Raw genomic sequence first — 14,301 nt, 5'->3', positions numbered from 1 at the left:
AAGAGTGTTTAGGCGATTAGTTTAAAATTATCCCCACAAGTAAATGGAACATGCCAATCCAACTAGCACGATGACGTCACAAGCATCGAAGCCAGAGATAGCGGACAAATCCCCCGGCTATTGTTGGAATGCAGAACACTGGCGCCTGGCATACGACAATTATTGGCCGCATTGCAATCGTACACAATTGACAAATACTTTGGCAAACAGTAGGTAAATAGCTTGCTTAACTTATGACCCTTGCCCCTTCTGTGCTGAATAGCAGAATGGAGTCAGCGCAAAGCCCAAATTACAAGCCGCCTTTGTGTTTATAGACCCGTAGACCACATCGTGTCGGGGCATTTTTGTTAAGGTCTATATCATTCAACAAGTACGAACAGTTCTACTTTGCAAACTTTCAACTTCTCACGATCTAATTCCTAATTTCGATAAACGAAATTGATAATTTGCCAAATGTTCACAATGCACAATGTTCAGTCGCCTCGTTGAACATACTATATCTTATTATTATCTTTAAAATACATAACGTGTAATAACTAAACAAAATCGTATACAGTGTATCAGTGAAGTCAATCTTAAGTGTATAAAAAGTAGGTCTAAAAAGTACTTAGCGCTTTACCGGGTACCAGGTTGTATTGCAGGTTGTGGACGTGACGACGTAACACATTTGAAGTTTTTTTTTTTTTTTGCCCATGAGGTATAATAAGACAAAAACAAAATATAATACATAACTGATGTTTGGTTCTCTGTAGAGACGCAACACAAGTACGTAACGCGACGGTACGTAGTCGTAAGTGATTTGACCAATCACACGCGATGGATTATTCGAACAATTATTCGAACAGGTTGCTTGAATGAATCAACTCGCTTGCGTTCAAATTACGTCTACGTACTTGCATCTCCAGTAGTGGGAACCAACTAGGACGCAACGTAAGGAAGTAAGTCGCAAACGCAAGCGAATTGACCAATCGAAAGCGATGGGTTAATCGAAATCTCGAGCTTGTGATTGGCCAATTCTCTTGTGTTGCGGCTTACGTACTTATGGTGCGTCCTATTGGGAGCATCCTAGGTTGGTTATGACGAGTTTTTTTCTTTTGAATTAAACAGTGCCAAAACAAAACACCCCTGTCAGTTCGCAGAATTTAATTACAGAAAAAGTAGGCCTACATTTCTGAAGTCAACTCAAATTGGTAAAACTTTATGTACAGATCATTCTGTAGACGACGTCCAATTGACGCACTGATGTAATGCAAGTATAGTAATAGTAATGAAATAATCGATATTGGAAATTAGCCTTCGGGTTGTTAATATTAAACCTAATCATGGTTCCTTGACCTAATTAATATTTGTAGAAACATGTTTTTATAATTAGTGCTGTAGCTTTATCGTGTTGTTTGTTATTAATGAATAATCAGTAATCTGTCCTGAAGAAAAAGCGCTTTGAGTTTATTAATGACCCTCTGGCAATATTGACCAACACCAATTTATGGATGAATTTTTATTTCCTTTCAAAAATAAAATTATGATTCTTTTAATTCCACACGAACAAGCTAATCAACATAACTCCTGTTCGTAAACTTACATTTTATAGGTTATTGATATACCCTGTAGGCTAGGCATAAGCTTATACAACAAAACTGAATCGTACGTACTGGTGGACTGTAAGTTCCGGTTCAGTGGACGTGCACTATGGGCGCAGCAGGCCCACATAAAAACTTTGCTTCGGCGCCACTAACAAAGAACTTCAAGTTGGTTGGAATTAGAAATAATAACAACAGCTAGTTGCTTACTGTTAATGGTTAATAAATGAGTCAAGTTGTAAGCGCGTTTAGTCTTAACTCAAGGACGGTTCCTAGTCCATCGGGCGCCTCGTTTCCCATCGCTTGCGTTCGGTTACCGTACTTCTACACGTTGAACTGCGTGTACTATTGGTGTTCAAACGCGTGGAAATTGTTTTGTGCGCTTTATTTCTTTTTTATATTTTCATTTAGATGAAGAAGGTAAAATGAAACATTAATCATGACATACACATTTTAATTGAAAAGATTATTTAATGCAACTTAACATATGATCGGAGCATAGAAACGGATGTGGCGTGACTCTAAACATCGGGTGAAGGACTAATGAAAATTATTTTCTTTACATTACATATTGAAAATGGCTTATATTACTGGAAAGACGACGACAAATTATGGTTTTGTGAGAGTAGTAATACTTTGCATGATAAATAATTAGTTGTCCATGTACTTTGTAACTAACACACGTATACAAAGATCGTGAACATGAATTTCTATTACTCAAGCGAATTAGCATTTAGGGGAAGACCCAAAATACGAATGACTAACAGGCCTATAGAATCCGCGAATTATGTGGAAATCCGAATGATTTGGCTATCGGAGTCTCAGAATCAGTCAGTTGTTCAGCAGCGACCGATAGACAACTGACTAGGCCGATTAAGGATTTTTAATAAGGACTTGTTGACTACAGTGTAGTATATTTCTCTATACTTGACGCGCCTTTCTTTTAATTATTATCGGATATGGCAGACAATTATTTCTCCATGTCGTCAACATAAAATTGATGTCTGATTAAATTATTTAATAAACCTTAATGATGCATTAGTAATAGGTTCGCTAATTTTTAATTATAGAATTCAATGACTATTTATACGTTCATAATTTCTATGTAATATACAGGAGCCAACTCTATAATAAGTGTAGACCTACATTTGTCTTATTAAACAATAGTTTTTTTTGTAGGACCTACGCATCCCTTAAGCGTGGTTCCCACTAGCGACACAACGCAAGGACGTAACGCAACGCAAATGAATTGACCAATCACAAGCGATGGCTTATTTGCTTGTGATTGCTAACTGCCTATATCTTCGCTTGTCATTGGTTAAAACGCTTGCGTTGCGTTTACGTCCTTGCGCTACGTTCAAGTGGGAACCAAGCTTTAGTTGGAATGGAACCAAACTTAGTTAGACTTGTCGACAGAGGGCGCACTTGCTACTTTTCCTATTTGGTGGAAAATAAACTTATTATTTGATGCGTCACATTCACGATTCTTCCAATAACATCCATATATTCTCTATAATTTATAACATCGTTGACGGAAGGGAAGGTGACAGTATAAACCAACAGAGAATGGATAAAAAAACACTGTGGAATGTTACTTTAAAGGAAAACATATGTCACATAAGGAAAATGTATAGACCTACATACTACAAGTGCTGTAAAAGAAAAATAATATACTGTAATGTATTATGTAAATGCATTATATTGTAAAAGGAGCAATGATTAAAATGAATTAGCAAATTGAAATCTGATCCCAAGAGACGAGGAAAAAAGAAAAGATTTCAAAGAAAAAAAAAGCACCAATTAATATTTTAATGAAAATGATGAAATATTTACGGATTGTTCTTCTTTATTAATAACCTTATAGGTACAACGACATATCTCAAATGATAAACCCTCATTTTATTTGCGACTACCAACACCTGGGATGCAAGTGTCCAATCTTATTACACCTACCCATGATCACACATACATTTCTAATGCTCTGAAATACGAACATTCTGAATTAGATTGTGTGGCACAGGTAAAGATTTAACTGTAATTATATAATACACTATATTAAGCCTATATTTAAATATTGGAAAGTTAACAAGTAACACCACTAAACTACAGATAAGTAGTAATTGTTGCATCAAGTAGTCCCTTTCCTTAACTTAATCATAATAAATTAAAATAGATATATTGGAATATTATCAACCTAGGTGACAACTCCAAATTGTACTCTATATTCTAATTTTTGATCACTCACTTTAAATTGACTTAGAACTAACTATAACTCAATAATGGGAAACACCATCTCCCCACCCCCTCCTTTTTCTAGAGGTAAGAAAAAACAATATCATTAGTTCCAATTGATCTTATCTTTTTCTCCTAAAATAATATTTACACCTATTACCTGCAAGTGAAGATCTACAGTATAACTAAAATACTGTAATGTATACTTTTAAAATACAATGTATTGTTAGTGCTGATACAAATGTTCTCTTAAATATATATTTAAAATAAAAAGTGCCAATTACCAATTGATTTGTACAAAATTGGGCGAATTTAAATTGATAAAGCTCTAAGTCTAATAAAAAAAACACCCCTATAATTTTGTATACAATAATTACAAAATGCAATACGTTTTTAACTTAAAACAATTGTTTTAGAGTATTGCAATCTAAACTAAAATAGGTGCTGAATTATTTCTATATAACATACTCATTTGGTGGGATTGGAAACCTAATAGTCTCATAAAATAAGTATTACTATGTTTTAAATCCTAATATATAATAATAGTAAATAAATATTTAATTATATATATAAGATATGTGCGCTTAACAAATCTTATTATTAATTTATCGATTGGTGTTTAGGTATTAAATTATTTCATAGAAGCAGATTATGTATGTATTTATGTAAAAACTATTATTTTTCTTGCACAGAATTTAACTTTTCAGAAATGCAAGGTTCAGACTTTTATAGTAACATACAATAGACACCCCTATAAATTAAGGCGACATGTTTTAAACAGTACGCCCAACCCCTATCCAGTAAGAACATTAATGAAGGGCATATTTTATTCCTTAATGGGGTTTTGTGTAGTTTGTTAATTTGTAACTAGTAGCCCAACATCACAATTCTTATTTTACTAAAGTCAGCATGAATAGCTGATGTACAAAGTGTATTTTAAAATTTATTTGACCAGGAAATTGTAAAAAACCTTGATATGTATAAATTAATTTAATTTCATTGAAATTTATTGTACACTTAGCAACCAGGGCATTTTCAAACTTTTCCAGTACAATTACAATTGTTATAATATAGATTTCAATTCCAGTTGGTAGCCTCATATTTTGCAAAAACCATTAATCTTTGGAAGAAATCTGTAGCTGTATGCTATTAGCTGTAACAACAGGCTAATTTAAAGCTGTCTCGTCATCTTCCCACCTGTCTGTTTACTGTTTATCAAGCAACCAAGTCAATTTGGAATTGAGGAAAAACAAAATTAGAACGGTTGAGATGTTTTTGCTTATTCATGTCCTGTGCGAAAAACAACAAGCTATTGGGAGAAATCAAAGCTCAGAATTAAACACCTTTTTGAACTCAAGAGATACTATGTCTAACTCATCTAGTCAGTTAACATGCAGATAATTTTGTTTGTTTATCAATAACATTTAACACACTGGACCAATCTTTATAACTTTTTTTGTTAAAAGACTGCATAGAATTAAGAAAAATCAAAAACAAGTTTTTTATCATCTGAAAAATGACAAGAAAATATATTTTCACTACAATTTCTGTTAAGGGAAACCCTTAACAATGAGGAATCAATTACACATCTATTAAAGAAACACGGGTGACCCTTCTCTAGATTTTTGTTTAAAGGTGTCTTCCTTTATACATGAATAAAATCAACTTTTTGTCACAAAATAAAATGTTAGTAATAAGCTTTCCGCGGCATGATGAAATATAGAACTGCATTTTCACACTTTCACACTCTATTCAAATAGAATTTTCTAGCTTGTTGGGTTATATAAAAATTGAAAATGAAGAATACCGCCACCAATCACTGTGAATTAAGGTTGAACAGCTCAATACGATCGGCATCCCAATACAAGTTGGAGGAATGATACACCAACGACCACACATAAGGCAGGAAAAATTCCTCCGGTTCCTCCTCTTCTACATATTTGAACTTCAAATCTGGAAATTTCTTTAAGGGAACATAAATATTTGATAATTGTAAATTCAGAAATCTGTGTTAATTGTCACTTAACTAAAAACCATGCTTAATATAAAGTACAGTCGCTTCTACTCTACTCACTTAATTTCCATAATATACAAAATAAAACAAGTTGATCAAAATGAAAATGAAATAGTATAACATGGAAGGATGCCTTTATAGGACAAAATGTCACTTAAACTAAGGCCACCAGTGAAACACAAGGCATTTGAATGGTTATTAATAAAAAATATAAAGTATATGAAAGGAGAAAAGTAAAGATAAATGACAGTACAATTATGGCAGAGCTGGGCAAACATCTGACCAATTAAAATACCGTGCTGTGTGCTTCTTATTCTTGTATGTACTAACTCACCCTTAAACTTTCTTTATTCCAAAGCATCATGCCTTGTCTTATGATATCCAATACCTCATCAACAGACATGTTTTTGCCGTCTGATTGCTGGTCTAAACGAGCTGAGAAATATGACAGCACCTGAAATGACAAACAACCCTATTAAGACATCTACTCGTTTCAGTAATTGCAAATTTGTTTACTATGTTTTCTAATCTTCATAATCATTATTTGGTAATTTTGTTTTTTTTAGTATCAGAATATAGATTGCTTTTAATTAGGTCAGGGAGTAATGATTGTATATTTTTTTTTAAATATTAGTTTTGGTTTGTGTGGTGGGGTGTGTTCATTACGAATTGTGTTTACATCATTTAGCTTAGGTTTAAAAGGTGGGTTAAATAGGTGTTAACCTTAAAGTTATTGGTTATGCTAGTAGTAGTGTTTGTTGTTGATATCAGGTTTGTGGTACACCACATATATTTATATCAACATAATGTTTGTTTCAAGTACAATTCAATTAAGCTGTAGTCTATATATATAACCTGTATAACAATAAAGTAACCAATATAACTGGATGAGCCTATGTAGAGCTTAATTAATTCTGGACAAAAACTTGCATAGAAACTTTTAAAGTAAAGTGTGATGTGCCCAAACATGGTAGTGATATGCTCAAGTATGGTATTGCTATGCTCAAACATGGTAATGATATGACATCATCTTGTCCATATATGGGCACATCACATTTAAGTTTGATAGTGTAGACAGAGCTAAAGTTAAGCTCTTCAAACATTAAGTCCAGTAAAAACATGAATAAATATTGATTTGCAACAATAGCACTTACCGTGTCAATATTTTGTATAATGTCCTGAAATTTAGAATTAGTTTTAAAGCTCATAAATAAATGTTTCTTGTAGAGAAGTGTGTATACTAAGTTAGGGTTGTGGTGAATGGTGTTTGTCAGGCAAGAATTGATAATCTCCAACACCATTCGCAATACTTCTTCTAAAACTGCTAGATCTGCCATCTAGAAAAAAAAGAAAAAATTAATTAATATTGTGTAATTGCAATAATTATAATGATTTAACAGCTAAAACTCTGTCTACACTATCAAACTTTATGTGATGATGATGTCATATCACTACCATATTTGGGCATATCACTACCATATTTGGGCATATAACTACCATATTTGAGCACATCACACTTTTTTTGTCAAACTAGTTGGATAGTGTAGACATAGCAGCTGCACAATGTTAATAACTAATGTAACTGCTCATATTATTAATAATGCTCATAAAATTCATAACTTACATAGTCTTGCTCGTCCATGTGGCTAGTAGCCACAGTGGACGAACCATTTGAAAGCTGTTCTATGATTTTGCCGTGTTTCTTGCTAAGTAACTCAAACAAACTGTAGTATATACAAAATAAGCTTATTTAATAATTTAATCTTACTCAACCATATTATATTAAAATGATTACAATACAATACAATACAATTGCAATATTTTAACCTCTTTATTTATCATACTTCACAAACAATTTTTAAAAACTTTAATGAATATTAATAGAATTAAAAAGTAGACCAAAAGAGCCGAGAGCTAACAAGGTGGTCTCCCGTTACCATACCTGACAATTCTCTGAGTAACATAAGGATGTAGGGAATGAAACTGTGAGGACATGTTGGCCAATGCAGCCAGGCAATTTGTATGCAAGTACTTGTCCTGAAAATAAACAAAAACAAGTATTTTTTTAATGTGCGTGTGAGTACATTTCAAAGAGTTTTGCTTATTATTATTTCAACTTGGTTATATGATCACATACAGTAGAAGCTATACATTGAGTCACCCTAGTAAGGTGATAGATACTTTCCTGTTACAAGGAGTAATGTATGTAACACTACGGCCAACTATATTCAGGGGACACCTCTATTAAGGGGACACTTTGTTGTGTCCCAAAGGTCCCTTAATAGGTGTCCAACTGCGTACACCATATTATTAGAATACTTACTCTCATTCTAGTCATATTATATTGTATGGTGCGTATGACTACTAATACTATAAGGCCACCAAGGGTTGTCTCTGATATTGCTCGCTCTGTGTACCATGGCACTGTCTTCACAGACTGCAAAACAAAATATTCATTATGCTGTTTACACTACCAGCCAAATTGCAAAGATAACCTGATGACTCATGAATATTCATATTATTTCAAATTAAATAACAACAGTTAAATAATAAGTTAAGAAATAATAAAAACACTAAATGTAAATGTTAAAAGAAACTGTTTTTAATAAATTAATGACAAATGAGAAACTGAAATTCAGAGGCACATCCAGGATTTGTAAATATAGGGAGTGGATGGCTTAAAAATAGGTAGAACTAAGTGTTAAACATAACCTACTGTTCCATCATTTGCATTGTATTTACCAACATTTAGGGGCGGGGTAGCAGGCCTTGGCTGAAAGTCCCCCTAACGTTGGATCTGTCTTCTGCTTCTGCAGACACCTGTTACCAAACTTGATATAATAATAATATCCTAGTTTATACAGCACCTAATGTTAAGGGCTGTACATTTTATTAATGCAGCTAGTAATCAGCGTAAAGTTGTGTCTTGACCTTACCAGGTACCCATTTGTACATCTGGGTGGAGAGAGGCAAACATAAGTAAAGTATCTTGCCTCAGAATACAAACAATGCGACGAGCATTGGATTGGAACCCACGATCATTAATTCAACGATTCCAAAATAATATACTTACAACTTCGTGAATTGATTTGTTAAAAGCATCATCTTCACTCAGTATAAGAAGAACAATCAGTGCCATGTAGATGTGATGCGAGTTACTCTCTGGTGCATTGTACAAGATTTTTAAAAGAGGAAGGACCTGAAAACAAACATTGGTATATTTCATTATTTCAGATCAAGCCAGTATCCAGGGCCGTTTTTCTGAAGTGCCATTTTTCAATCTAGAAACCAGTAGTGAAAGTGCTATCAAACAGGCTGGCATATCTCAAAGCAATTTGGCTAATCAGTCAAAATACATACAAGGCTATGCCTAAAGCATTTTCTACAGATTTTGGTCCCCAAGTCTTTACTTATGCTAGTATGCCCCTTTTTGGTGAAAATAAGAACCCCCTTCCTATTATATTCTGTGTAAGAGCTTGATGATTATATTATGCAGTATGACACAACACAATTAAATTTCAAACAAAAAATGGTACCATAGTTTTACTTACTAGGTTGTCAATATTCGTTTTTGACAGCACACATTGTCGAAAGTTTGAGTTTCGGTGTAATAACAGATAAAATAACAGCGTTGTTTGATCACTGTCGAATCTACGACAAAAAGCCTCATACAAATTTGAAAAATTTAGTTTGAAAGGTGGAAGATGACCGGTAAGGCTATTGGCTGCTCCACCATCTGAAAACAAAATGCAATGTTATTATGAGACATATAGTTTTAGTTTAGTTATTTATACAATTGATTCTCACTTTACTGTGTTATATTATTCATATTCATTTATTTTCCAGATAAGAAATATAATAAAACAAAAAAGATGACATAAAACAAGCAAGACAGTTGGCGAGGGGAAAAAACAGGACACTATCTTGGCGGATTGTCAAAAAGCAAAGAATATCGCTGTAGAAGACTCTCCTGATAGTGCTGGTTGGCAAAATGTTGTGTGAAATAAATCTGAATGAAATGCAAGGACATAAGTGCACCACAAGTACCTGACACGATGGATCACCAGAACTGTCACTAGTGATTGGTCAACTCACTTGTGTTGTGTCTACTACGATGTGTCCAACTGGAAACCAAGTTTTAAAAAAACTCCACTATTAAAATAGTAAAAAAAACAGTAACAATGCATTTTACTTTACCTTGTGAATTTGAAAAGGTACACAACGCATGACGATATGGATTCTGAACGCCATGATGGGCGTCATGGTTACCTAATACTAGTAACAGAAGTAGACTTTGATTGGCTAATAGTGGTTTACTTTCCTCTTGAGCAGCTGGAGCACCGTAACCTAATGTCATCACTGTCCATAAACCACCTAAGATGATATAAAAAGAAAATTAGCATTCTGGGAATTATGATGATTTTATGACTAACAATACATCATAAATAAATTACTAATGTCCAAGCAGTTTTTTAATACCCAGCATTCAACAGGAAGAAACGCCATTTACAGGATGAGTAAACAATAATTAATCGTGCTTATAAAGTCTCATTTGAGGCTTAGAAAGTGTGAGTTACAACCCTGTCACTAGGTCAGGATTGAACCCTGTTATTTAAGCTCTGTCTACACTATCCAACTAGTTTGACCAAAAAAATGTGATGTGACCAAATATGGTAGTGATATGCCAAAAATAGTAGTGATATGGCATCATCATGTCCATACATGGGCACATCACATTTTTTTGTCACATAAAGTTTGATAGTGTAGACAAGGCTTTAGGATAGGAAGACAAGCATGTTAATCACCAAGCTACAGCTACACTACAATTCTAAAAATGTTTTACAACCTTCTGTCTATTTGGGGATTGCAATAAACTTAATCCTCTTGTAAGTATTCTTCTTAGAATATGCTACTGTCAGTACTTTAAAGCAGCTACACTCATACAATATTATCTATTCCACACTATATCCATGACTGCCTACATTTATGCTTTGAGCCCCTTAAAGTAAATTTGGTTGGTCCGCCTCACTTACTTGCAACAGCAGAGGTCACACCAGACAAGAAGCCACCTCCTGATTGATCAGTTCCAAATGGAGAGTCAGGACATAATTTTTGTTCGATGAAGTGATCCAGCAATGTCTTGATTAAGATATGTGCATCCTTTGAACTATGTATAGAAATATAACAGAATATAATAAATAGGTTTTACTTTATCATTAATAGAGAAAAGGATTGAACTGAATGTTATGGTGTTCTGTCTACACTGTCAAACTAGTTTGACAAAAAACGTGATATGCTTCAATATGGTAGTGATATGACATCATCATGTCCATATATAGGCACATTTTTTTAAACATAAAGCTTGATAGTGTATACACAGCTGTAGTATTATACTAACCATGATGATGTCATCAGTAACTGGTATATGATGCTTTCATGCGAGACACGAGGAATGAACATCTGAAGAGAAAGCATTACTAACAGCAGTGTTATGCCCTCTAAGTGAAGCATGTATGTGAAATCTCTGTAGAAAAACACAACAGAAAATAAATATAAACATTTAAAGACTAACACACTAAAGTAAAAAAACTGTAATACTTAATTCATTTCTCAAAAAATAGCCAACAGTGTTGATGGGTTTATTTTCTATTATTGGAAAAAGACTAAAACTAAATTGCATAAAATACAAAGAATTTAATAGTGTTTAAATGTAGTTTCTCATCATACTTACAACACTGGCACTTCAATAAGAATTTTGATAACTGCATTTAGGAATTCCTCAAGAAGGCACTGTGATTCACCATTTGGTCTTGTAGCGCCCTCTTTTGGAACGGCAACACTGAATTGCTGTTTTATTCTACCTTCCGAAATGTTCTCCAGCATATATTTACAAACAGAGCGAATGATAAATAATGCATTGTAAGTTTGCCATGTAAACAAATAACTATAGAATAATAAAAAGAAATGAAATTGTTATTAATGAACTAATTACTGAAATAATTTCTACTGATAATAAATGAATTAAGTAATTTTACATTACACTGTTCACTTTGTTCACATTTAAAGAGCAGAGATGCAGCTAAAGAAGTATGGGTGTGAAGAAGTTACAATAAGGGTGAGTCAGAATAAATACAGAATACATACATACCCTGGGGAATGGGTGCTGTGGTGAGTTAGTCTGGGTGGAAGTGAAGTCTCAACCCACTACGACCCACAAAGACTAGAGCCAATAACTTTCTTTGATGATTTGAGATTCTGGGGATCTGAGATTCTATAATCTAATGATCTATGAGTGTAGCTAGGAATATAAATAGTTTACTGTTGATAGGCCTAAATATATTTATTCTTACTCATTGCACTGGGTTGATGTCTTGAGTTCATCAGCTCTCCTTAAGAATACCTTGACTAAGGAACAAAAGTTGCCTGTGTGAGGGTTATTGTTGGCTGAAAAAGAAGACAAGAACAAACACATAATTTGAATGTTTTGGCGTTTAATTTTAGTATTAATGGCCTACGCTAAAAGGAAAATATGATATCCATATAACACAAAGTAATAAATAAAACTTTAATACAGAAATACTTACTTAAATGTTTACAAATTGAGTTTGTAGCTTCTTCTAAAAGTCGTGCATCAGCAATTGTTTGCGGTGGCAGAAATTTAAAAGACAATAGTTTGTTCCAAAATGGGTCATCTTCTGTGATTACTTTAGTTCCAGCAAGAATTTTTAAACTTTCATTTGTACTAAGTTCACTAATGCTACTGCTATTCACTCCCATCTCAAAACGTTTATTTCAGTTTAAGTCAAAAATAAGTAATTAAAATAGGTCTATATTATTGATTACAGGACCGATCCTGGATTACGAAGGCTTGAAGTTGAAGAAGATAAATAACATTAAATACGTTGTTACATTTAATGAAACCACCAGTGTCGTGTGTATTTTTAGGCTAGGCTTACAGGTCACTGGATCACATCGCTGGTCAAAGTCGATTCTTTCCGCGATGACGATGTTGCAGAAACACAAAAAGACGGCCTAACAGCTAGGCCTAAGTTAAGAAGGATTTATCTTACAGTTTTGCTACAATATCATCAGTCTTTTTACAGAAATAAAACAGAAAGTAATGCTACTGTATATAGCAATAGCTTACACAATTACACAACCCCTAGCCTAAACTTATCTGTCATTTTAATGTTCGTCTTTCATTCACAAACGTAGCAAAAAGCTTTCATCAACGTAAACATTATCCTTATGGAGTGCGCCACCTACATTTGGTGGGGTTTTTTCCATAAAAAATTTAAATTGTGCATTGTATAGTGAATAAATAGGCCTACTGCAAAATGTTGTTACTTCCCCTACCCCACCAATTATCATTGACATTTTTTTTTACTTTTTTAGTCACGACGACCACAATCTGATTATACAATATGATTCATAGAAACAGCAGGCATATGATTTGTCAATTGAATTTAATTTTCCGTAAAAAGATACATCCTGCTATGTACATCCTAGATATAGTTTATATACATGTTATTTTCATTTCAAGATTTGTGTATTGTTTGCCAGTACTGAGTAGTGAATGTCTGTACATAATTATATTTAAATAACAATATATATCTTATATATACAGTACACACACTGTAATAATAATTGTTCATATAAGGTAGTAACAGAAAAAAAAACCAGACCCTAACAAATCTAAATTAATAAATAATTACCATACCATACTCGAGTACGCCACATTAATAGATTATCTGTATGGTAATAACATATAAGTATGGTATATAGAGTTGCGACATGCCACATAAAATATATTAAGAATGTATTTCAGCTATTATTCTGTAAATTAATTCCTAAAAAAGATATAACATATAAAATTAATTAAATTAAGTACAACGCATTTGATTTTATAATACTGAGATTACACATACTAGATAATAATAATAATAATCATAGAATAATTTATATTAATGTATTTACAATGTATAATATGATCAGAAGATGTAACACACTGGCTTTTATTTGTTGATCATGCAATGAATGAGTATATTACTGAAGGAAAGAGTTGGGGTATAGGATCCCAACACCAACAAGATGATACAAAAAATGACACCTTTTTCTTAAACAATTCTTTCTCAGAAATATATAGAATAATTACGACATTATTGGATATCACCACATTGCCTTACCCCTACACTATCAAAGTAAGTGAATTAAAAACAGTTATAAATAGAGCATTTTGATAATAGACAAACATCTTTAACTTAGTCACAATACAGTTACATATTGGGGGTGAATACTTTTACTTTAAGTATTATTTTCAAGATATATTAGATTTCAATTTACTAGAAATACACAAAACCACAAGAAGCCAATAAGGAGATTTTGATTGCAATGACCTATGACCCCCATAAAAATTGTGTCGTTGCCAGGACCTAGAATCCTCCGGAAATTCCTAATCTCTGTACTGTTAAGGCC

The 14,301-nt window shown here is 33.2% G+C and overlaps 1 protein-coding gene across 1 annotated transcript; it reads right to left on the bottom strand.

The window, feature by feature from the left end:
- Positions 1-3,370: 3,370 nt before the first annotated feature.
- Positions 3,371-14,216, bottom strand: LOC140040375 (dymeclin-like). Its single transcript, XM_072086266.1, has 14 exons — positions 12,411-14,216; positions 12,177-12,270; positions 11,558-11,770; positions 11,225-11,350; positions 10,860-10,993; positions 10,024-10,200; positions 9,378-9,562; positions 8,900-9,025; positions 8,150-8,263; positions 7,769-7,863; positions 7,451-7,550; positions 6,981-7,163; positions 6,161-6,280; positions 3,371-5,775 (listed from the first exon to the last, which is right to left on the bottom strand). Exons 1-14 carry the CDS (start codon positions 12,601-12,603, stop codon positions 5,629-5,631), a joined length of 2,007 nt encoding a protein of 668 aa, XP_071942367.1. The 5' UTR covers positions 12,604-14,216; the 3' UTR covers positions 3,371-5,628.
- Between the last annotated feature and the right edge of the window lie 85 nt (positions 14,217-14,301).

Source organism: Antedon mediterranea, chromosome 2 (assembly GCF_964355755.1).
Source record: "Antedon mediterranea chromosome 2, ecAntMedi1.1, whole genome shotgun sequence".
NCBI classification, from domain to species: domain Eukaryota; kingdom Metazoa; phylum Echinodermata; class Crinoidea; order Comatulida; family Antedonidae; genus Antedon; species Antedon mediterranea.
Note: the sequence above shows the minus strand (reverse complement) of the source record. Positions and strands in the feature narration are given on the sequence as shown.